The 22690-nt window shown below is 43.7% G+C and overlaps 1 protein-coding gene, 1 non-coding gene and 1 pseudogene across 2 annotated transcripts; 2 read left to right on the top strand and 1 right to left on the bottom strand.

Moving 5' to 3' along the window:
• The first annotated feature begins 5116 nt into the window (after positions 1-5116).
• Positions 5117-21711, top strand: LOC130260847 (HAUS augmin-like complex subunit 6). Its single transcript, XM_056506608.1, has 6 exons — positions 5117-5331; positions 12668-12758; positions 15110-15286; positions 16119-16251; positions 16592-16833; positions 20873-21711. The coding sequence occupies exons 3-6, from the start codon at positions 15125-15127 to the stop codon at positions 21056-21058; spliced, it is 723 nt and encodes a 240-aa protein (XP_056362583.1). The 5' UTR covers positions 5117-5331; positions 12668-12758; positions 15110-15124; the 3' UTR covers positions 21059-21711.
• LOC130260850 (gastrula zinc finger protein XlCGF49.1-like) overlaps positions 13538-22690 on the bottom strand; it is a 160390-nt pseudogene continuing 151237 nt past the window's right edge.
• On the top strand, positions 14153-14284 carry LOC130261121 (small Cajal body-specific RNA 8). The gene has a single exon (XR_008841911.1). It is a non-coding gene; the product is annotated as a small Cajal body-specific RNA 8 (non-coding RNA).

Genomic DNA, 22690 nt, shown 5'->3' with positions numbered 1-22690 from the left:
ACTGTGACACGTGCGCTGCCATCAAGCAAGCCAAGCGGGTGAAGCCCCTTTGGTATGGGGGGCGGTGGTCCAAGTATAAGTACGGGGAGGCCTGGCAGATTGACTACATCACACTGCCTCAGACCCGCCAAGGCAAGCGCTATGTCCTGACCATGGTGGAAGCCACAACTGGATGGTTAGAGACGTACCCAGTGTCTCATGCTACAGCCCGCAACACCATCCTGGGCCTGGAAAAGCAGGTCCTGTGGAGGCATGGCACCCCTGAGAGGATCGAGTCAGACAATGGGACTCATTTTAAGAACAATCTCATTAACACCTGGGCTAGAGAACATGGCATTGAGTGGGTGTACCACATCCCTTACCATGCACCAGCTGCAGGTAAAGTGGAAAGGTACAATGGATTACTGAAAACCACCTTGAAGGCATTAGGTGGGGGGTCTTTTAAGAACTGGGAACAACATCTAGCAAAGGCTACTTGGTTAGTTAACACCAGAGGTTCCATCAACAGAGCAGGTCCTGCCCAGTCTGACTCCCTTAATATAGTGGATGGAGATAAAGTCCCAGTGGCCCATGTCAGAGGTCTGTTAGGAAAGGCAGTATGGGTTAATCCTGCCTCGAGTACAGGCAAACCCATTCGTGGGATTGTCTTTGCTCAAGGACCAGGATGCACATGGTGGATAATGCAGGAAGATGGAACAACACGGTGTATACCACAGGGAGAACTGATTGTAGGATGAGACAGAAAGACATATGTAAGTGTTGAAGGTCTGAGTAAGTGAAATGAGAGGAAATGTGTAAGTGATGAAGTTTTGAGCAAGTCGGATGAAAGCTTTTACATTGTAGTGAGTGGGTGTATATCCCAATCGTGTGTAACGTTCACGATGTGGGATAAGGGGTGGAATGTCCTGGGTTGGTGTTTTGTCTGCTCCTCTCCCGCTCCCACACCTCGCTGTCTGCATGGAGCTGCCGCCGGTGCCCTTTCTCCCCCCCTGGGGGGGTGGTGCCCCGGGGCTGTGCTTGCTTGGCTTGCCCTGCTGCCCCGGCTGCTGCTGCTGCTTGCTGCGCTAGCTACCCCGGCCGCTGCTTCTGCCCCGCTGCTTTTGCCCTATTGCTTCTGCCCCGCTGCTGCTGCTGCTGCCCCAGCTCTGCCCTGGCTGCTGCTGCCTTCCCCTCCCCCTTTCTCTCCTTCAGCTCCAAGATCTGTACCGGCTCCGGACGGGACCTGAGCATCAGAGACTGCCTCCGGAGCCTGCCCAAGAAGCTTCTTGCCCTTCCCAGCAGCGACCGTCTCTCACTTTGGTGAAAACAGTTCTTTTGTCATCTGGGATTGTACTTTCCTGTTGCTGGGAAGTGTTTTTCTTGTGTTTGTTAATAAACAAGTTTTTTCCACTTTTCCCCCCGAGTAAAATTCTCTCTGAGCCCAGTGGGGGGGGAGGAATTGTGAGGGGAGTTTATTTTGGGGGGCTCCTTTGGAGGCTTTCCCCCAGTTTTGTCCTAAACTTGGACAGATCTGTCTTCATGGTTCGTGTTTCTTCTGAGTCTCAGCACATTTCACTCTGTAATCCGGATGTGCTAGAGGTGCTGAGCATCTTTCTGTCTTGTCTTCAGTGAAGGAGCACTGCACAAATTTGTTTAGTTTGACTTTTAAATTGATTGAAGTTTCATTCCTGCACAGGTTCCAGATTTTGCTATTACAGACCTGTCTTCAGAGTCAGGTGATGTCCCAGACATTTTGGATCTGGATGAAGAGGATTAACAGGACTTTTCACGCACAAATGGCCCTTCCACTACAGGGCAAAGAGCTGAACAGGGAAGCATAAAAATGTCTTTTTGATACAATGTACCTTTGCCACTGTTAATTTAGACTTCTCCTTTTTAAAGATGAACCTGCCTAGTTTAGGGATGATGGGGTTTTTTTTTTAAATCAGTACTGTTTCACTTAGCTGTGAATCTGGGTTTTTCAGTGTAAGGAACGCACGCTACATTAATTGGTTAGCATGGGTGTCAGGCTCTCATTCCACAAGCCCAGTCCAGCCCAACCAGTGTATCCAACTAAATCTGATCTTTGTTGATGATTTGTTCTCCTGCAGGTAGAACACCCCAGTGCTTTGCATAAAGGGCTGCCAACAAAAGGAGTTGGTGAGGATTTGCCCCAACATTTCCCCTTTCAGTCTATAGGAAAAGCAGTGCTGCATCTATGCCTTGGCTGCTGGGAGGGGTGAGAGACTTTGTCTCATCTCAGATTTTCTCAGGTTCTTTTGCTAGGCTCTGCACCCACAGAGCTTAGACGCTCAGAGCTTTCATTTGGCAAGAGTGCTTTATGCACAAAAAGATTTGCTTTCTTTCCATACGCCTTCTGCGTACAAATATTTTGGCCGTCGTGATGCTATCAGTTGTGGTGCCCGAGACTTAAAGGGAGTAAATGCTTCAATATTTAAGTATTTTGGGTATAAGGATACCATTTCAATAAGAAAGGGAAAGAGACTGTAAAAAGAAAGGAGAAATAGAGAGTAAAGAGGTAAAGGCTTTGGACAAAAAAAAATTTGGGAGAAGGGAATTGAATGTAAGGAGAGTTCTGGCGACAGTGATTTTTGAAAAAGCATTTTAATGAATCTCAATCAGTTATTTGCTAAGGGCTGGCAAGTCTGCATTTGCTCATGCGATAATTGATAAATGATTTGTGTTAATCATAGAAGTTTTGGAGTTTGTATAAACCAGAATACTTAAAATAAGAAAAGAACATGGACCTAGATAAAGGGAAATATATTATTAAACCCATTCTATCCCACTGTTAAATCCCTCTGTTATGAATATTATGTTTCCTAAATACGTTATATCTACTGACAGCTTGCAAAACAAGGCTTTCACACAGCACAACAGATTCTGCAGAATCCGATTTCCTGCCTTTGTGTGATCAATCGCACACTATCTGCTAAAGAATAGGCTTCCTACTTCTTCTGTTTTTTTATCTACCAAGACCAGATGGTTACATGACCAGTTGTCCGAAGAGCTGTCCCACAGAAGTTTGGAAGTTTCTTTGACCACACTGCATACCGTGCAGAATTACTACAACAAAACAATAACAATTATTGAAAACTACAAGGAAACATGCTATAAAAGGGAGCTGCAAACCAAAGTTCGGTGGAGCATGGAGTGGGCAGTGGCCCGCATGTATCCCAAGTGTGCTGCTTGCTCTGTCTATATAAAATAAACCAATCTAAATTTTGCTAAATACCAAGACTTTTTTTCTCACGTATAGCACATTGTGCACAGTAACTTCTCCAGGAGCTGGTGAGGGTGGGAACAGGACTGCAGGCAGACTTGTTACCATTTCTGTGCGAGGACCAGGCTGTTATAAATGAGAAACAAGTGTCTCGATATTCAGCAAAATTTAGATTGCTTTATTTTATATAGACACAGCAAGCAGCACGCTGGGGATACATGGGGGCCACTTCCCACTGCATGCTCCACCGAACTTTGGTTTGCAGCTCCCCTTTATAGCATGGTTTCCTTGTAGTGAAGCAGTGGTGGTCTATGGGATCACTGGACGACGTGAGTCTCCAGGCAATTTATCAAGCCCCATAATAACCATCTGGTCTTGGTAGATAATAAATGGGAGAAGTCAGGAAGTTTGGTCTTAGGGATAGGCTGCAATTGATTAAACAAAGGCAGGAAATCTGTTTTTGCAGAATCTGTTGGGCTGTGTGAGAGCCTCGTTTTGCAAGCTGCCAGCAGATACAACTTATTTAGAAAACGTAATACTCATAACAGGGGGATTTAAAACGGAATGATTTAATCATATATTTTCCTTTCTTTAATTTCATGCTTCATTTCAGACCTAAGTATTCTGGTTTGTACAAACTCCAATCCTTTTATGATGAACACGAATCCTTTATCTCCGTGCCGTTGGTGTGAGTGCAGCACAGTCCCGGGAGCTGCGGCCGGCTCCTGTCTCTGTGAGGTGTTATGAATAAATTCTTCAGAGAAAGTGTTACCCTGCTTCTAGCTTGTGCGGGGCGGCTGCCCCGCTCCCCGCTCCTGTCTGCGCAGGAAGGCTGCCCCCAATCCCGATCCTGCTCCCCTTCCTGTCCCTAATGCCGATCCTGTCTCCATTCCTGTTCACGCGGGAGGGAGAGGGATGCTGCCCGTGGCTTCGGCCCCCACTGGGATTCCGGGCAGGGCAAGTGGTTTCACGGGGACATTCCCCAGAGAAAGTTTTATAGCGTTTAAAGTTGTATGTTTTTATAAATGTTCCCGGTTGTCTGTAATGTTAATTGTTAATGTTAAGTTCTTGGCCTCACCCTGTTTTCGGCCCCAACTGTGTTATCCCATACCCCTTTCCCCTCGCGTCGGGTTAATGCCCTCGCTGCCTCCCTAAAATGGCGCCTGTGACAGAGGAGGAGGAGTGACATCAATGGGGTGCATGCAAATGAAAGACGCAGAGAATGCTAGGACACCATTCAGCGCTGGAACCCCTAAAATAACGAGCCCAAATAACATCTAAGACTGAAAATAGTGTTCCACAGCTGGGAAAAATAATGAAGAAGGTAAGGTCACCATCCGGAGCTGCATCGTGACCTGATAGCATCCTTCCATCAGGACCTCCCCTTACAATAACAAGCCACACCAGGTTTATTAGGGTTCCGTGAGAACGAAAGACCGAGCTTTGCCTATGAAGACAGAACTGAACAACAACTTCTCCTCCTCGGTGTTGCCTTTCGGGAGCAGCAACGGTGTGCGCAGCTGTTCGGGTTTCCTTCCCAGAGCTGATCTTTAGCAAAGGCCTTATAAAGGAGCAGGTCTCCTGGCCCATTTATTTAAGAGGGCCTGAAAGTCTGCTCATGAAACACCTCGGAATAAAAGCTTGAACCACACAGCCCGCTCGCCGGTGGGAGTTTTTCTTGTTAGGGTTTTTTTGTTGGTTTGAGGGTTTCTTGGTGGGGTTTTTTTGTTGGTTTGGTTTTTTCCCTGCCGCGAAAATTCTCCAATCCGATGACAGAAACCCTATTTAAATGGCAGGGCCTCGCGGAGGGATAGCGGCACCCGAACTACAGCTCCCGTGAGGCAGCGCGCCCGCCTCGCCTCGCCTGAGGGCGCCGGGGGTTGGCGGGAAGTCTCGCGAGGGTCGGCGAGCGGGGCGGGCGGACCCGCCCGCGGGAGTTTGTGGTGGGCTCGGGAGGTGGCGGCGGTGGCGGTGCCTTCTACCCGCCCGGCGGGGCCCGCCGCCCGCCCGCTGCCCGGAGCTGCCAAGTGGGAGAGCGATCACTTCTGGCTCTGCTTGCTGGCCTTGGGCTTCAATCCGAAATGTCACGAAGGCGTAAGGCTGGGGAGGTCAGTGCTCAGGAGATGCAGGGCAGGGCGGAAGCGGGGGATCCGAGCGGGGCCCCGGGTCTCACTCGGCAGCGCGGGGCGGGCGCGTCTCGGCTTGGCAGCCGAGGGGCTCGGTGCCCTGGAGACACGGAGCGCCCGTACAATGCCCGCGGTGCCGCCGAGGGTCTCGGTGCCCTGGAGACACGGAGCGGCCGGGCAATGCCCGCGGTGCCGCCGGGGGGCTCGGTGCCTCAGAGTACCTGAAAAAATGAAACTCGGGGATGGTGAGAGCTGCTGCTCACTCGCACAGTCCTGTGGGGAAGGGGAGGTTTGGGGCTTCCTAGAGCGCGTTTTGAAAATGTGCCTTGAAAGATAATGCTCTTTGCGGAATTGTTCCGTATGTTATATGTGATTCGTGCTAATTAAATTGTAACAATATTGGCAAAATTGTTGCATTATAATTAATCAAAAATTGTATTTAATTACTATAAAGCAAAAAGAGATAAAGGAAATGGTTAAGGCAGAAAAAAACCATCGTCCAGATGTTAGGTGGGAGGCAGGATAGGAAGGGTATAGGTGTCTAGAAATAGAAAAGTACAAGTGTCTAGAAATAGGTTTTCGACCTTGAACTGGGCCAAATTGGGATGATTCCAAAGCTTGGTCACTGGACTGAGGCCTCGTGTGGGAATATACATTTATTATATAACTTCAAGCTCAGTGCGCCTGAGCTACCTGCAAGGTCATACAGCGAATGCTGAGGAAGACCCAGAGCCTTCATCGGAAACAAGACCCCCGAAAGGAGGAGAGACCCCCGACCACTGGTGACGCATGCGCAACACAGCATAGTGATGTAGATTTTAGGAACAGAAACGAGGAGGAGCTTTCTAGAACATTCTGTATTAATATGCATTAGTAAACAGTATATAAGTGAGATTTTATCTTGACTGATTTGGTACGGTATGAGAGGAATGGCCCTACCCATACCCCCGGTGGGTTTTGCTTATGCTTTATTCAGCCAAACCACTATTATACTTAAATTGCTGCTAAATTTTGTATTTACTCAAATTTATATAACTCATATGTTTTAATTATATTCATTTATATACAATTGTTATTATTAATAAATTACTGCTAAATTTAACTCTGTTGTTTGATTAATTGGGCAAAATCGAACACATCCAATACCCATTTATAACACGTAGCATCGTAGATTGTTAGTGGGCTGGAATGGACCTTGAAACAGCACACGGAATTCCATCCCCACCGTAGGCTGGGACATCTCCCACTAGAGCAGATTGCTCAAGGCCTTACCCAGCGTGGCTTTAAACACTGCCACTGTCGGGGTATCTGCAACCTCCGTGGGCAGCCTGTTTCAGTGCCTCACTGCTGGCACTGTAAAGATTTTTCCCCAAATATCAAGCCTAAATGTTTCCTCTTTCAATTTGTACTCATTACTCCTTGTTCTGTCACTCCAATTCCTGGTGAAGATCCATCTCCAGCTTCCCTGTAGGCCCCCTTTAGATATTGTAAGGTTGCTCTAAGGTCTATGTACTGTCTTTATAGGTGAGGTCCTCCAGTCTGCATTTCAACTTGGTGCCCCTTTCTCTGCACATGCTCCAACAGCTCCATGCCTTTGTAATTGTTATAAATGAGAAACAAAAGTCTCGATATTCAGCAAAATTTAAATTGCTTTATTTTATATAGACAGAGCAAGCAGTGTGCTGGGGAAAACGTGAGGGGTCACTGCCCACTCCACTCTTCCACTGAACTTGGTTTGCAGCTCCCTTTTATAGCATGGTTTCCTTGTAGTCATCAATAATAGTTATATTTTTTGCTGTCCTAATTCTGCCAGGTAAGCAGTGGTGGTCCATGGGATCACTGGACGACGTGAGTCTCTAGGCAATTTATCAAGTCAGCTAACCATCTGGTCTTGGTAGATAAGAAATGGGAGAAGTCAGGAAGTCTGGTCTTAGGGATAGGCTGCAATTGATTACACAAAGGCAGGAAATCTGTTTTTGCAGAATCTGTTGGGCTGTGTGAAAGCCTCGTTTTGCAAGCTGTCAGTAGATACAACTTATTTATAAAACTAATATTCGTAACAGGGGGATTTAAAACAGAATGATTTAATAATATATTTTCCTTTCTTTTCATTTCAGTCTTAAGTATTCTGGTTTCAAACCAGAATTTCTGGGTTCAAACCCCAATACTTTTATGATTAACATGAATCTTTTTTCAGTTATCACATTGTGTTGGGGGCACCAGAACTGAACACAGCGCTTCAGGGAGGGGTCTCACAAGAACAGAGCAGAGGGGCAGAGTCACCACCTTAAACCTGCTGGCCACACTGTTTTTGTCACAGCCCTGGATTTCACCTGTGCTAAATAGGATGAAAGGTGCACATTTCTTTTCCATAGGAAATAAAGCATTCAATTAATTACTCTGTAGCATAATACTGTTTGTAGTCCTTAGCAGCCAGTAAAAGTGCTCTGTTAATTTGTCACCATAACTATTTCCGATCTGTGTTCATTTGTGTGTTAGGTATATGTTTGCTAAACCAAATGGTCGAGGGTTTGCTGTCATCGTTTGCTTCTTGTTCACTAAGCTGGATAAGCACTGTGCAAGACAAGTTTTTGAGTGAGTGTTTGGCTTCTGAGATTACTGCTGTGGCCTTGATTAAGAATACGTTGTGTACAGTTGCTGGAGGGGAAGGAAGTGTTTTTTTGGGGAATACTTTGGAAGAAGAGCAGTCAGAGAATTTGTTTCCTTCTGATCACGACTCAGTCAGTCATCTTTGATCAGTGTGAAACCTTGCCTTAATGAGTTGTTTCTGTTCCTATCTGCTACTTGGCAACTTTGATATAAATTTTAATAGCAGATAAATAATCTACCTGTCCCATTCTTTCTGACCAAACAAAAAAGAACCTTTCCCATGTATGGATTGTTGCTAGGACCTTCAAGGTGGCAAGAACCCTGTGTTCTTTAATGGTTTTCTTTTGTATAACAGAGCTGTTTCAGCTCATGCGTTTGAAGAGCTGGCAGGAGGAAGACCAGCGATCTGAAAATGGTCAGGGTTCTGGCCTCTCTTTTTCTACTTCGCTTGTCCCGAGTTAGAAAGAGCTGCAGACAAATCTCTCTCTGAAATAATCTGTAATTAACTTAAGGAAAGAAAACATTGTCATTTAAAAAACTTTTATCTCTTCTTGGTCTGGGGTATATGCCCCTCATTTTCTGGCTTGGCATCAATAAGAAATCTGTGTCTTACTCTTGTTTTTACAATGGTTAATTAGGTATCTGAATATTTGAATGTATTTTGACATGGCTTGTTTTTTGTCCTTCTTCCTCATCCTTTTGAAATGAAAAGACAATCTGGATGGAGAAAACTACCAAGTCCTAGATTTAGGTAGCACTGCTGGATGTGGCTAAGAGAAATTGCAGTAAGTATTATGAAAAGTGGAAGTTGATGCTCTGTAGGTTTCTGTGATCTTATTTCTTTCAGGGAACTGTTTTATATCAGAGTTTTAACTATGGAATTCTCTTATCAAAGTATTCAGTTTTGCCTACTATATGGAAGTATATTCTTCCATCTAGTTTATCTTGGACTTCCTTGAAGAAAAGATGTTGTCATTGGGGAATTTAGAAGACAGAGACCTAGTTGGGTCCTAAAACTGCTGTGGCTTCCTTTTGGGTACGAGTATTTGATGAAATGGAAGTCTAGAGAGTCTGTTAGCCCTGGATGAGAGTAACTTCCTTCAGCTTGAGGGATGTTTGTTTAAATTGCCTGGGAAGGTGTTTATTATTGTGAAAGCTGAGTCACATGCATGAAAAACTTAATTATTTTCTTGTCTATTGGAAAAGGGGCTAAAATGTAAGGCCAGCTTTTTAAGGACAAAGCAAAACTGATTGCTTCAGGTATCATTGGTTATTGTGCTGCTTTCTTATGCTGCCTTTGTTTTAATGATTGTTTTAAAAATCTTGTCTTTATGTTCTTCAACACTTCAGTATTTTAGTAAAAGTGGGTAAGGTAAAACTAAGGACGCAATATCTTTAAATAATATTAAAGTACACCGATTCATGACTTTAGTAGAAAATATGAAAGAGAACGTGGATGTGTTTTCAAAGATAGGGATTAGCAGTTAGGAATGAAGAGGGCATTAATTTTTAACATTTCTCCAACACTGATTTCAATCTTTGCATTGAAACCGTCTTCTGAGCTAGGTCAGTGTTGAGAACATTGAACAAAGTTTGATTCTCTTCTGACTACAGGAAATGTCAGCTGTGCTGGCAAAGTCATTCAGCTTTGCATCAGGCTTGTTCATGGGTAATTTGCAGAATTTGGGTGTGCAAGTCTTTGATAGCTGCTGTTTATGCTTTACTTCTTAGATTAGTTTTGCGTTTAAAATGCTTGTACTTTTCTAGAAGCAAAAGGAAGTCGATCTGGATCTTCCCCAAATTTCCCCTTTCACACTGATTTGTCCTGGCGGTGCCAAGTTTGTTCACATGATCTACTGCTTGGCAAGATAACGTCATGATTGAGGAGATGAAAAAGCTCTCTGTAGGTGAGCTGCGTGGGACCATAGAAATGCTGCATTTGTTGTATTTGTACATCTGTCAAATTTTTAATGTGTGACAGGAGCTTTAAGGAGTTCTTAGTTAGAAATGCTTCATTTGCTATGTTTGTAAATCTGTCAAGTCTTGAGTGTATGATGAGCTTTAAAGTGTTCTTAGTTGGGTGCTTGAGTCAGAGCCTTTCCCAGGGTTCTGTGCATTTGCACAGAGTTCCTGCTGATAGAGCAGTGCAGGTGGTTTTGCTCTCTGTAGCTTTGTGGGTCTTGTTCCAAGGCTCTCCTGTGCAGTGCTCTGCGCCATTACCCACACAAGCAAATGGTTTGGTCCAAAAGAATTGGAGGCTGCACTATTTTCTTTATGGGAGCTTGAGGGATTTTTAAAAATCAGATATGTCTGTTTCAGGCATCTTGTGTTATTTTAATCTAAAGAATATAGAAAGGGAGGGAGTGAGCACGAGGGAATGAAGATGTTTCCAACAGAAAAAGAAGGCAAAGGAGGCAGCACACTGCATGCTATTATTCAGTGCAGGTAAAAATGAGCATCTTGATTTGTGATGATTACAGTTTGATCTAGATAGATGAGGATGTTGTCCCATTTGTTAAAAGCAAATAATTTAATCCAAATGCTGATTCTGTTTAGGCACTGGTATACCTTTTGCTGAAGCTATCATGCAGAGACCTAAGGATCTGTACATGGCAAAAGCCAGACACAGAGTCTCGTACAATAAACTGCTGCAAACGCTGCAACAGAAAGACTTTGTTTTATAAGAATACAGGAGAAGAGCAGGGTAAGTAGTGCATGGAAAGAAAGTGAGTCTTTTCATAAAAGCTGACTTATGTGTGTGTTTTAAAAGTATTTGGAAAGTCTGTATATGCTTTACTTTACAGAACTCATTGTGTTGAGCTCCTCCCTTGACCTTCTTTCATCAACAGTTCTACTGCTTGTAGATCTTTTGTGAAGCATAATAGTCTAAAGAAATTAATCATTTAGGAGATGATAGATGTTACTTAGGCATAAAAATAGGGAATTCTACATGCATGGTAGTATGATTTCTTTTGAAGGGTCATATCCTAAAAGACAGCATTCTCAGGATGAAACATTTGGTTTTGTTTATTGACTGTGAAACATATTTTATTTACTTAACCTTAATTATCTCACCAAAAGTATGCTGTTCTTAGCTCATGTTTATGGCAGACTCCCAGTTTGAGAAATGTCAAGAGCTGAAACTTTCTCTGCAAGCACAGAGTTCTGTATCAGCAGAATGTACAGAGTTTGCATAACTGGAACACTGTTAGGGACAGCTGTGAGTTATTTAGTCTCCTGTGACCTTGTTTAGGAAGTATTATTACTGTTTGCTGTTTGAGTGATAGCCTTCAAAAATGTAATTCTGTCTAGTTTTTTTTCTCATTCTTGACAATGCATCAGAACTCCCAAGATCCTTTTCAATGCAGCATGATTCAGACACCTAGTCTTTCTGAAAATAAGACTACTATGTTTTGACATGCTTAAAATGTCAATCAGAGCACTTTGACAAAAGAGCTTCTGTGGTCCAGCTGCTTGTACTTCAGTATTCTCTTCTCTGGTCTTTTGAAAGTGAGGGGTTTGGGTACTGTAGAATTGCTGAGTATATTTGTAGTTCACATTGATAATAGATTACTTAGAGTAACTTACTTATTGCTGCTGGGTATAAGAAACACCTGCCTCAGTGTGTAGATTTGGAAAGGATGGGCATGACTGGTTACTGGCTGTAAGCAATTCTGATAAGCCTGTACCAGCTGTTGAAGTGCTGCTCCAGCGATCACAGTGTGTGTGTACAAGGCTAGAAGCTGCAGAGGAAAGGCTGCAGAATTGGATTTGGAACAGAGTTTGCCTTAAAAACTTTAAATATTGAAGCACTGTACAATGCTGCTGTGGGCTGGTAGAATCAGAAAGCTTGAGACGAACTGATGTCTCTGTGGCATTCTCTCTAATCTGTGGTTGAGTTGCATTATTGGAGAATACTAAGCCACTGAGAAAACTTAACTTCTGCTTGTTAGTAGGGTCAACTCCAAAAGCAAAATACTGATCTCACCTAACTGCTGGAACTGAGCTTGGATTTCTGATGTGCTTTTGAGTTGAATGGGGCAGGAAAGGCCATTTGTCCCTGCAGAAGCTGAAATTTAGGATTAGTAGAGATTTCCTGAAGTTCAACTTTGGCTGTGTATACAAGATGTGTCAGAGTTAGTACATTGTTCTAGGCAGTCTGTAACCGAGGTGTGTGTGCCTCCAGGAATGTTCAAAACCTCTGCTTTTGTAACATTTACTTATACAAAGCTTCACCTTGCTTGGACTGAGGCAGCAAGATGGATGAGTAAATTCACAGAAATATTTATTGATGAACGCATTTGAGGTCAAGGTGGGTAGAACTGTGCTTGGTGTAATTGATTTGCTGCACAATTGAAGTGTCTGTGGAGAGGAGGGGATAATGATGATGTGCCTGGGATTGTAGTTTGGAGGGAGGTAGAAAGTCTGATTGACATATGCAGGGCAGCACACAGAATCATGCTTCTGGAATGTGTTCAGGAACAGCAGGAAGAGGTGCTGGCTGCTGGTGGCACCTTTGGCTACAGGTACTGCCTGACCAAAAGAATTGATAGCAGTGTCCTGCTTATGTATTAATTTATTTTTCTTGAAGTTTCATAAAATCCGTCCAGTGAGTAATTCTAGAAGTAGTGTGAGTGAGCTGTGTCACATGGGGAACCTAAGTGAAGAAAATGGAAGCAAAACTAAAACCTTTGAATTGCTTTTCTAGATAATGATGACTCTTGTCATGAAAAATGCCATGGGAAGAATGATGGGGCTTTAGAAACCATGAAGGATACAGCATTAATACCCTCAAAAAGGTATGCCTAATGGGACTCGGATAAAAAAGCAGTAAAAAAAGTAGAAGTTTGCTTATTGAACTTGAGTATTTTGCATCTCTTGAGTCTTAGTGAAATATTTCAGTGGCCCATCCTTCCATCACAACAACTTGTTTTAGCAATATAGTCCTAAAGTAACTGCTTCGTTCTCCAGCTGATGACAGATTGATCAATTGGTTGCTGCTGAATAGGAGGAGCAGCAGACAAGTTGGAAGGTTTTTTCCTTGCTTTTTAACTATGTTCTAAGACAGACAGAGAGAACAGGAACTTCTTTTTCTCAGGCTAAATGTTCTCTACAAGACTTTTTTCATTGCTCTTCTTGAGAGATACAGTCCCATTTTTCTGTAGCTACTCTTCCTACAATACTAGCAAAGGGTTAGACACAGAGCAATGGTATCCTAGAAAGTTTTTTCCCTTTTGTCATTTGCTTAGTCCAGGAATACTTCATGACCTTTTGAATAATGCTGTCTTTCATAATATGAGTCCTACAAAAGCAATCGGCACGGAACTTCCCAGAAGTGCTAAGGCTGAAGTTTTTGGTAGTCAGGTGATAGTTAAATATCAACAAGTTTCTATAGGAACAGAGCTGTTTATGCCAGAAATGGTTCAGTCAAAGACTGCATAGGCAAAAGAATGTTGTCAAGTGTCCAAGTTTAGGACAAAACTGGGGGAAAACCTCCAAAGGAGCCCCCCAGAATAAACCCCCCTCACAATTCCTCCCCCCCACTGGGCTCAGAGAGAATTTTACTAGGGGGGAAAAGTGGAAAAAACTTGTTTATTAACAAACACAAGAAAAAACACTTCCCAGCAACAGGAAAGTACAATCCCAGATGACAAAAGAAATGTTTTCACCGAAGTGAGAGACGGTCACTGCTGGGAAGGGCGAGAAGCTTCTTGGGCAGGCTCCAGAGGCAGTCTCTGATGTCCAGGTCCCGTCCGGAGCCGGTACAGATCTTGGAGCTGAAGGAGAGAAAGGGGGAGGGGAAGGCAGCAGCAGCCAGGGCAGAGCCAGGGCAGCAGCAGTGGGGCAGAAGCAATAGGGCAAAAGCAGCGAGGCAGAAGCAGCGGCCGGGGTAGCTAGCGCAGCAAGCAGCAGCAGTAGCCGGGGCAGCAGGGCAAGCCAAGCAGCCCAGCCCCCCAGGGCACCACCCCCCCGGGGGTGGGGGGAAGAAAGGGCACCGGCGGCAGCTCCATGCAGACAGCGAGGTGTGGGGGCGGGAGAGGAGCAGACATAACACCAACCCAGAACATCAAGTCCGCAGAAGTCTTTGCAGTTCTTTTTTGGAGCAGAATGCAGAAGACTTGTTTACAAGCGTATTGAAAAATCTGTTTTTCTGTGTGCTAATCAATAGCAGAGTTGATTAGTTGACTATTTTTGGGAGGTTGATACACAACTAGGGCTAGAGCTGCTCTAATTGTCGCACTGTTCTCGCTGTAGTAAAAATTGCTTTCTGATGACCAGGACAAATTGAGGGAAATGGTAGCGGACAGATACAGAGCACACAATACAGAACAGCCTGCTGAGATTTGCATTCTAAGTTGATTAATTTATCTCTAAAATGGTTGGATTTTTTTGTCTATCTGCTTTCTCTCTCCCTCCTTGAGATGCTCATCCGTGGCGTCATGATCAGAAGCATCTGGAAATGGAGACCCGTTAATTGCAAATATAACCTATCTTTGAAATAAGTTAAACTCATGGCGTGTCCTTTTCCTATTAGTTGAAACTTAGACTTTGTGGAAAAGGGTTTTGGGGGTGGTTTTTTGGGGGGGTTGGTTTGTTTTGTGAGGTTTTGGGGATATTTTTGGTTTTTGAGCAATATTTTTACACATTTGAATGAATCTGGCAGAATTGTAATAGCTGACTGTCAGTAACTTGGTGAAGTTTTAGGAAAGAGCAGTAGGAAGGAAGTGCCCTTGTATCTGACTTCCTGTGTAACACACAGGGTGTGCCTGTTTGCTGAAGCAGTCTTTTGGATGGAAGCAGTGGTCAGGCTTTGTTTCCTTTAAGTTGTCAGTGAAATTTAAGGGTTAAAATGTGGTGTAAAAGCAACTTGGATGTACTTAGTTGTCCATTGCACAGCTGTTCACTGCACTGTGATCAAGGTAGTTGCAAATGAGTCATATTTGTTGTATGTTCCATCTATCCTGGTCACTAGTTAGGTCCTGCTTGGAATACAGTTGTAAAAATATTTTGTATTTAGTTAGAATTTAAGAAAGAAATGTTTCTGTTGACTAAATACTGGAGCCATTGCAGTTCAGAATTTTTACAGCAGTTCATGCTAATATCCTTGCTTGATTTTAAAATGACTAATGATTCCTGTGTATTCCCGTAGAACTTGCATACTTGTATGAGAAATAAAAAAGCTGTGCCTCCAAAAATTTTAAGAAATGGAAAGGAAGAATTCCCCACTTCAGAAATGGAGGAGAATGCAGGCAAAAATGTTCTCCAGCCAAAGTCTGCTGTGCAAAAAGATGACCTTGAGAAAGCCAGAGATGAACTGGTAGAAGAGGTTAGTAATTTTTTGTGTTGGTTTTGAAGTAAATGATCACTAAGTTCAGGCAACAAATCACTAATTCTAACAAAAAATGTCTCTTGTAACTCACATCCATTGAAAGTTAGCTTTTTCTGCTCGATAGTTATCACTTAGGGAATTTTAGAGTGGACTGGTAGAGTACACACTGAAAGCATGAAGTTTGTGCAGGTGTCGTACTTAAAATCATAGTGAAGTGAACAGCAGAATCATGGGATGATTCCATTTCAGTCTGTAAAGCAATCTTCATCTATTCAGTAACAAAAACAACTGTTGAATTCTTAAGTGACACAAGTATTTAACAGAGGCTTGGTAATTTTAAGCAGGAATCTAAATATTTTTCCTTAAAGATATTTTATTTAATATTTGACTGAGGAGTTCCTTCATAAGAGTTATTGTAAAATGTGCTACATCTTATTTTGGGAAGTAAATTGCATTTTTCACTGAAATGATAGTTATTTCTGATCTGCTAAAGTTTTTGATCAATATGAATCTATCTCTTCATGGTTATGAAGTTTTGGCTAATATCTTAGAATATATTCTATTTGAGCACACTTTCTTATTTGAATGGTGGATTCATAGATGATAAGTGAACTGAGGATTGAACCTGATTTCAGCCTCTTCTCTTCATTTTGTGTTTGTAGGATCCTGTGGTCATTGTGAACCTAAGTAGTAAATAACAGAAAAGTTAGGATATTCCAAATTCTCCAGATGATTTGGAGAATGAGATTTATTTTGAACCATAACTCATAGAAATGAAGAGGTTCTAATTTTGCTTTCTCAGAACTTGCTGTTCTCTAACATCCTACAGATTGCAAGGTCAGTGTGCGAGTCTAGTGACAGTGGTGAAGAAAAAGGAATGGCATTAGAGGATCTCGTTAGCTCACTGCGTTTTAACCCATTTGTAACAAGGAAACAAATCCCCCAAACTCCAGAGAATCTGCGTGAGTCTGAAACTTTATTTTTGAATGCTTATTGGTAGAAAAGGTAACGAGTTCATTGACATGTCACACGATAAGAAAAAGAGAATTATTTCAGTGATGTTGCATGTTTTTCTAATAGCTCACTCTGTACCACAGCACAGCAGACCCAGTAGGATATGAGTACTGTGAATTCAATTGAAGAGATTTTTTTTTTACCTAGAACCCCTTTGTGTTGAGGAAACATAAACTTTTTAAAGCAGCTATACATATTCCCTCTTGGATTGTTTATGTCACTGAGGGGACAGAATAAAAACAGACTGATTGAAAGTACTAAGATTTGACCTTGGTTTGTTCCATTTAGTTACTGAAATTAGAAGTTCGTGGAGAAAAGCTCTTCAGCCTGAGGGCTCCTTAGACCTGGAGCTGTCCGCAGCTGAAGTGGTGACAGAAGAATCTTCAGTGAATGCTGTGCCTGGTGTGCAGGAGGAGGTGGACTCTACCTCTGTGTGCTCTGAAGATGGATCTCCCGTATCTGACTTGGGTCCTCCTGTGGCAGAAAAGAAGTCTCAATTCATTTCTACAGAATCTAGTTCTCAGGAGCAGGTGAGCACAAATCACACATTTGAGTCTTCAGATTCAAAAACATCTGGAATTCAAGAAAGTGCGAGAACTGACTCAGAGGAACTAGGTTGCTCTGCTTTGAGTGGAAGTTATGTAGAAGATCCAAGCCAGACTTGGCAAAATTTAGAGAAGAGCATGAATATTGCAGATACTTGTTTGAAAAGTGATAGCAGAACAAATGCACGACCTTCAGAGCACTGTGGCAGTTTTCTCGTGGGTGAGATGCTGTGCCAGAATGCATCTGCCTTAAATTCTGTCAGCCATGGAACTGCTGACATGGGGATATGGAATGAGACACTTCCAGAATGTGACACAACTGCAGCACACCTGCATGCTCAGACTCTTTTTTTAGAATGGACAGTGAAAAGTCAATGGATGACTCAGGAAATTATGAGGATATTAAAAAAACAGACTTAGATCTACTGTCCCTGTCCAGCTCATGTGAAGTGCTAAGAAATACTGCATCTGAAAGTGAAGAGGAGATGTGTCAAACACATCATAGAGACAAATGTGAAAGAGCTGAACTAAGCACAGTATCAGAAGAAGGAGGGGAAGATGATGCTGATCCTTTGATAGATGAAGGATTTCCCAAGGTGCCATTGCCAAACTCTCCTCATGAAAGCAAATATTCCCCATCACCTTTACCAGTGTCCTTCCAACAGATGGATGGTGAATGAAGTCCCGTTAGACTTACTACATAAATTGAAGTTGGTTAAGTGTCTGTGTTCTTTGTGCATCAAGGTTTTGTCCATTCTATCACTGGCTCTACTACCATGAGTAACCTCTGAGTAGTTGAACCGTGCTGTGCAAGTGGAGGGAAACAAATTATTTGTATGCTTATTCCTCCTAGAGGATGATACATTAACAGAAAGGAAACATGCTTCCTTTAGTTCTAGAGTTCCAGCATCATCTCTCAAGTACAAGAAAAGATGTTCATCTGCCATCATCTGGACTGGTTTAAAAAGAAAAAAGCATGAAGGTGTATTAACTGCAATCTGCAGTTGGATTTTGAATAATCTGAAGTTAGATTTTGAGAATTCACAAAGATAGTTTAAAGTTCTGTGTTTACTCTGAACAAATGTGGCTATTTAGAAATGTGTCATGGTCATTGAAACTTCTGTGAGTTCATTAAGGTATTGATAGAACTATCCTGCATTTCAGCATGCCTATCCCCTTATCCCATTCTTGATGGGAGTGTCAGTTATTGAACCAGTACTGCAGTATTTAGTTCCGTGTGAGGTTAAATTATTGAAATGGATTGGCAGAAATGAACTAGTAATGGAGGAGTTCCATGTAAACAGATGGTGTGCAGGGATGTGATGGTGCAATCCAGCCCCACTTGGGATTGACTCTGGCAAAGTGGGTCAGTGAGAAGTACATGAGCAGGAAAAGAAAGATTGGGGAATGTGTGGGGCCATTGCTGAAGGAGATGGGTGTCCTGGTGACAGGAGACACAGTGAAGGTGGAATTGGTGAATGCCTTCTTTGCCTCAGTCTTTACTGCTAGGGCTGTCCTTGAGGAATCCAGAGCTCAGACGTGAAGAGGAAGGCTGGAGAAAGGAAGACTTGTTGCTGATCACAGAGGGTTCAGTTAGAGGTTAGCTAGATAGACTTAATGCCCACAGACCTGTGGGCTCCAGCAGCAGCTCCTGTGGGTGCCAGGGGAGCTGGCAGATCCTGCTGCTGAGCCATTCTCCATTGTGCTGAGAAATGGAGATCAGGAGGTGCCTGATGGCTGGAGGAAAGCCAGTGTTACATCCCTCTTCCAAAAGGGTGACAAAGAGGAACCAGGAAACTGCTGGCCAGTCAGCCTCACCATCATCTCTGGAGCAGTGGTGGAGCAGGTCACTTTGAAGATCATCACCAGGCATGTAGGAGAAATGGAAGTCATCAGGAATAATCTGGATGGGTTCACCGAGCAGTCAGGATGGCTACTGGGAGAAGACAGGTGGAAATAATGGGAATAATACTTTATCAACTGCCTTGTGAGATGCCGTGGCGGGAGTGGGTTGGCTGGGGGAGAACAGTGGATGCTGTTTGCTGTTCAAGAAACTTCCCAGTCTGGCCATTCCTGAGGTTCTCTGGCAGTGACATTGCCAATGTCAGAAACTTTCCCTGCTGGGAGTGAAGCTCCTTGGCAATGGGTGACTGCAGTGCCTGCTTGGCTCCTCACACAGCCACACTCCCATGCAGTCAGAGCAGTTTCCTTATAGATTCCACCCCAGGTTTCCCTGAGCAGTGTCTCAGATATCTCGTTCCATAAAGCCATTTATTCTTGGTGCACAGAAACAGCTGGAGCTGGTGCCTCTGAGCAGGACCCCCAGCAAAGGAGCCCCAGATCTTTCACATCCTCCATCTCCCTGCATGCAAGTCTTGCTCTTCCTCCTGAGTCTTCAGATTCTGTCTCCACTCTATGTCTGTCCATCTAGAAGGTGTCACCAGTCTTCATCTCTTGTTCTCCAGAAGGTGGGCAATTCCCAGCTCCTGATGTGTCTTGGTGTCCATTCACCTGGCTGCTGCCACCCATATTCATGCCCCTTGATACCCTAAAGTTTGGTAGTTCACAGCCTCTTGTCGCAGGCTGCCAGCCAGAGCTCATATTCCATCTGTCATCAGCTTTGGTGTCCATCTGCATGAATCAGATGATATCAGTGCTACCTTAATTTCAGCAAGGGTTTTGATACTGTCTCCCACAACATCCTTGCAGGTAATGCTCAGGAAATGCAGCTTAGAGGAATGGGCTGTGGGGTGGATCAAGAACTGGCTGAATGGCAGTGCTCAGAGAGCTCTAATCAGCAGAGCAGAGTCCTGCAGGGGGCTGCAGTCAGTGGTGTTCCCAAGGGATCAATACTGGGACCAAACTTACTCAACTTGTTTGTCAGTGATCTGAAGGAAGGGATTGAATGCACTCTCAGCAAATTTGCTGTGACATTGAACTGGGGAGAGTGGCTGCTGCACCTGAAGGCTCTGCTGCCATTCTACAGGCCCTGGATCAGCTGGTGGCTTGGGCAGAGAGAAACCTCCTAAGGCTCAGCAAGGGCAATTGCTGGGTTGTGCACCTGGGCAGGAGCAGCCCTAAGTGCCAGCACAGGCTGAGGCTGAGCTCCTGCAGTGCAGCTCTGTGCACAAGGACCTGGGCTCCTATTGCAGCATGAGCTGTTGCCAGGAGGGCCAAGGGTATCCTGAGCTGCCCTGGGCAGAGTGTGGTCAGCAGGTGAAGGGAGGGGATCCCTCCTCTGCTCAGCCTTGGTGAGGCCACCCCTGTAGTGCTGTGTCCAGTTTGGGGTTCCTCAGCACAAGAGAGGCCAGGAGCTGCTGGAGAGGGTCCAGTGGGGAGCCACAAGCATAATCAGGGTTCTGGAGCTTCTCTCTTGTGAGGAGAGACTTTGGGAGCTGGAGCTGCCTCTGTTTGGTCTGGAGAAGAGCAGATTGAGAGGGGATCTCATCAAGACATAGAAATATCTCCAAGGTGAGTGCCAGGAGGATGGTGCCAGACTCTTCAGTGGTGCCCAGAGAAGAAACAAGGAGCAGTGGCCATAAACTAAAGCACAAGAAGTTCCACCATGACTTGAGGCAAAAATTCTGCACTGAGGTGGCAGAGCACTGACCCAGCTACCTGGGGAGGTTGTGGAGTCTCCCTCTTTGGAGACACTCAGAACCCACCTGGACACGTTTCTGGTGTCACCTGCTTTAGGTTCCCCTGCCTTGGGAGGCAGGTTGGACTGAATGATCACCAGAGCTCCTTTTCAATGCTAACTATGCTGTGATTCTGTGATTTAATGAAGCACTTGGAATTTAATATCAACTAGTCTCAAGGAGTAATGAAATTTGTTTCTTTGTGCAAGCTTTCTGCAATCTAGGTTTCATTTAGAACTTTAGCTGTGTTGCTAGCAACTGATAGGAGCGCTTATCAAAATTAGAGCACCATTTCACATCAGCTTTATTAATACATATGAAACAAGTATTTCTTTCTTAATGGTTGAATATCACAGAGTGCCAACTCTATGTATTTTCTCTTTCAGACAAGAACAGTTGAGTTAGAAGCTGGGCACAAAGGAACTTTCATCAGGATGGGGTTTGTAAAGCAGCAGCGGAACCGTAGCAGTGCATTTCTGGTTCCTTTGAGCATGCAGCATCTTCTCCAAGCCTTGTCTGGATTGGGAAGTTGCACTCCTTTTGATGGAGACTGTTCCAGTTTCCTCATTTAAAAGTATCTCTTGTCTACTCTGGCACTGTCAATTTAATAACGTACACTGTGGTTTTCTATGTACAGTATGTTCTATGTTCATTTATATACAGAACTGGATTTTCCTTTTCAAGCATATTTTAAAAAGCAGATGTTAAGTAAATGGCATAACCCTAGAAAATGGAAAAAATGAAATGTCAAAGGAGAAACAGTAAAATCTGTTAATTTGCTGCTAATCCACATCTCATAGCCTATCCTAACCCTCAACCCAGCAAATTGAAATTTTATTTGGTGCTCTACATTGCATTGCATTCATCTCTCTTACTGAAACTTCTGGTCTGTATTGCCATCAGTTCTACCTGTTGCTACCTGTTGCTAGAGGCTGTTCCCTTTTTCTAATCTTTCCTGGAGTTCATATTTCTTTAGCTGTATTACCAAATGAATATTTTACACTAAAGTTATAAAAGTTAATTGCTTGTGATAGTGTTAATGCTACATGATTTTAACAACTGACATGCACTCATTATATTGTAATAATAATAATACAGGGAATAGAGCCTGTGGTAAGGTGAGAAGGTACAACTTGAGATTCCAAGAGGTAAACTTCTTGTAAAAGCACTGACTCCTGGCCTAATATGTTTAGAGGCATTGTTTAAATAAAGTTGTTATTCTGTTCTGGATTGTCTTCCTCCTTTTTTCCCAAACAGTTGCCCTCGGTTTTAAGAAGAAGCTCCACTTGTGTTTGATATCTTCCTTCTGAAGCAGATTGGCCAGGCTCTATGAAAGGCACAGAGGTGGCTGAGGGAGCTGTGATCTGTACAATGTGGCTGTGTGCGTGAGCAGGGGAGAGGGAAGTGCTGCTCACAGCCAATGGCCGGATTGGTCAGACAGTGACCCAGCTGTTCTCAGATGTGACAATGACTCAGCTATTCTCCAGAGTGCCATTTTGATCAGACAGTGACTCAGCTGTTCTCTGGGTGTGACTGGGGCAGGTGGGCATCACATGGAACAAAGGATGGGGCAGAGGAAATGGCCCCGAGTTCTACAGAGGAGGTTTTTTCAGGAAAAATTCCTGTCCTGGTTTGAATGACAGGTGTCTGCCAATAAAGGCAGAAGCTTTTCTTTGAAATGGAGAATTCACACTCTCTTCCTCCAACTTACTATTATAATTTTGAAATTAAGGGGCTTTCAGGCAAAGATATGGGAATTAGGAATAGCAGTTCTTTACTAGGAAAATTAAAATAGAAATACAGTATTACAAAGAACAATCCCAAAACACTGACAGAGTCAGAATACAACCTGACACTGTGTCAGTCAGTCAGGGTGTTGGTAGCAGTCCCATTAAATGGTGGCTGCATCCTCCTGCAGTGACAGATGTGGTTCAGTTGGAGCAGTGCTCCTGTAGAAGGTGCAGCTTTCCTTTGAAGGTCCAGGGATGATGTGGAAAGGTCCAGCTTATCCTCGGGAATCCAGTGGAAAGAAGGTAATTTGCTGTCCAACAGCTCCGTTTTTATCTACGTAGGAAAGGCTTGGCTCCACCTCCTGGCTGGAGGATCTCCCAGTGGGATGATGTAATTTTATCAGTCATACAGTGGGACTCAATGGCTCAGTAGCAGATGATATCCTGGAGGGAGGATGGGCTGTGGAAAAGATA

Source organism: Oenanthe melanoleuca, chromosome 19, assembly GCF_029582105.1.
Source record: "Oenanthe melanoleuca isolate GR-GAL-2019-014 chromosome 19, OMel1.0, whole genome shotgun sequence".
Classification (NCBI taxonomy): Eukaryota; Metazoa; Chordata; class Aves; order Passeriformes; family Muscicapidae; genus Oenanthe; species Oenanthe melanoleuca.
The sequence above is the reverse complement of the archived record's forward strand: the minus strand, read 5'-3'. Positions and strand labels throughout refer to the sequence as shown.

What these genes read in the sequence shown, in the direction of transcription:
- LOC130260847 (XM_056506608.1), top strand. Translation starts at nt 15,125, where the DNA reads ATGAGAAATAAAAAAGCTGTGCCTCCAAAAATTTTAAGAAATGGAAAG. An exon ending in CCAAACTCCAGAGAATCTGC is followed by an intron (nt 16,252 to 16,591) that starts GTGAGTCTGAAA and finishes TGTTCCATTTAG; the next exon opens with TTACTGAAATTAGAAGTTCG. An exon ending in AATCTAGTTCTCAGGAGCAG is followed by an intron (nt 16,834 to 20,872) that starts GTGAGCACAAAT and finishes TTTCTCTTTCAG; the next exon opens with ACAAGAACAGTTGAGTTAGA.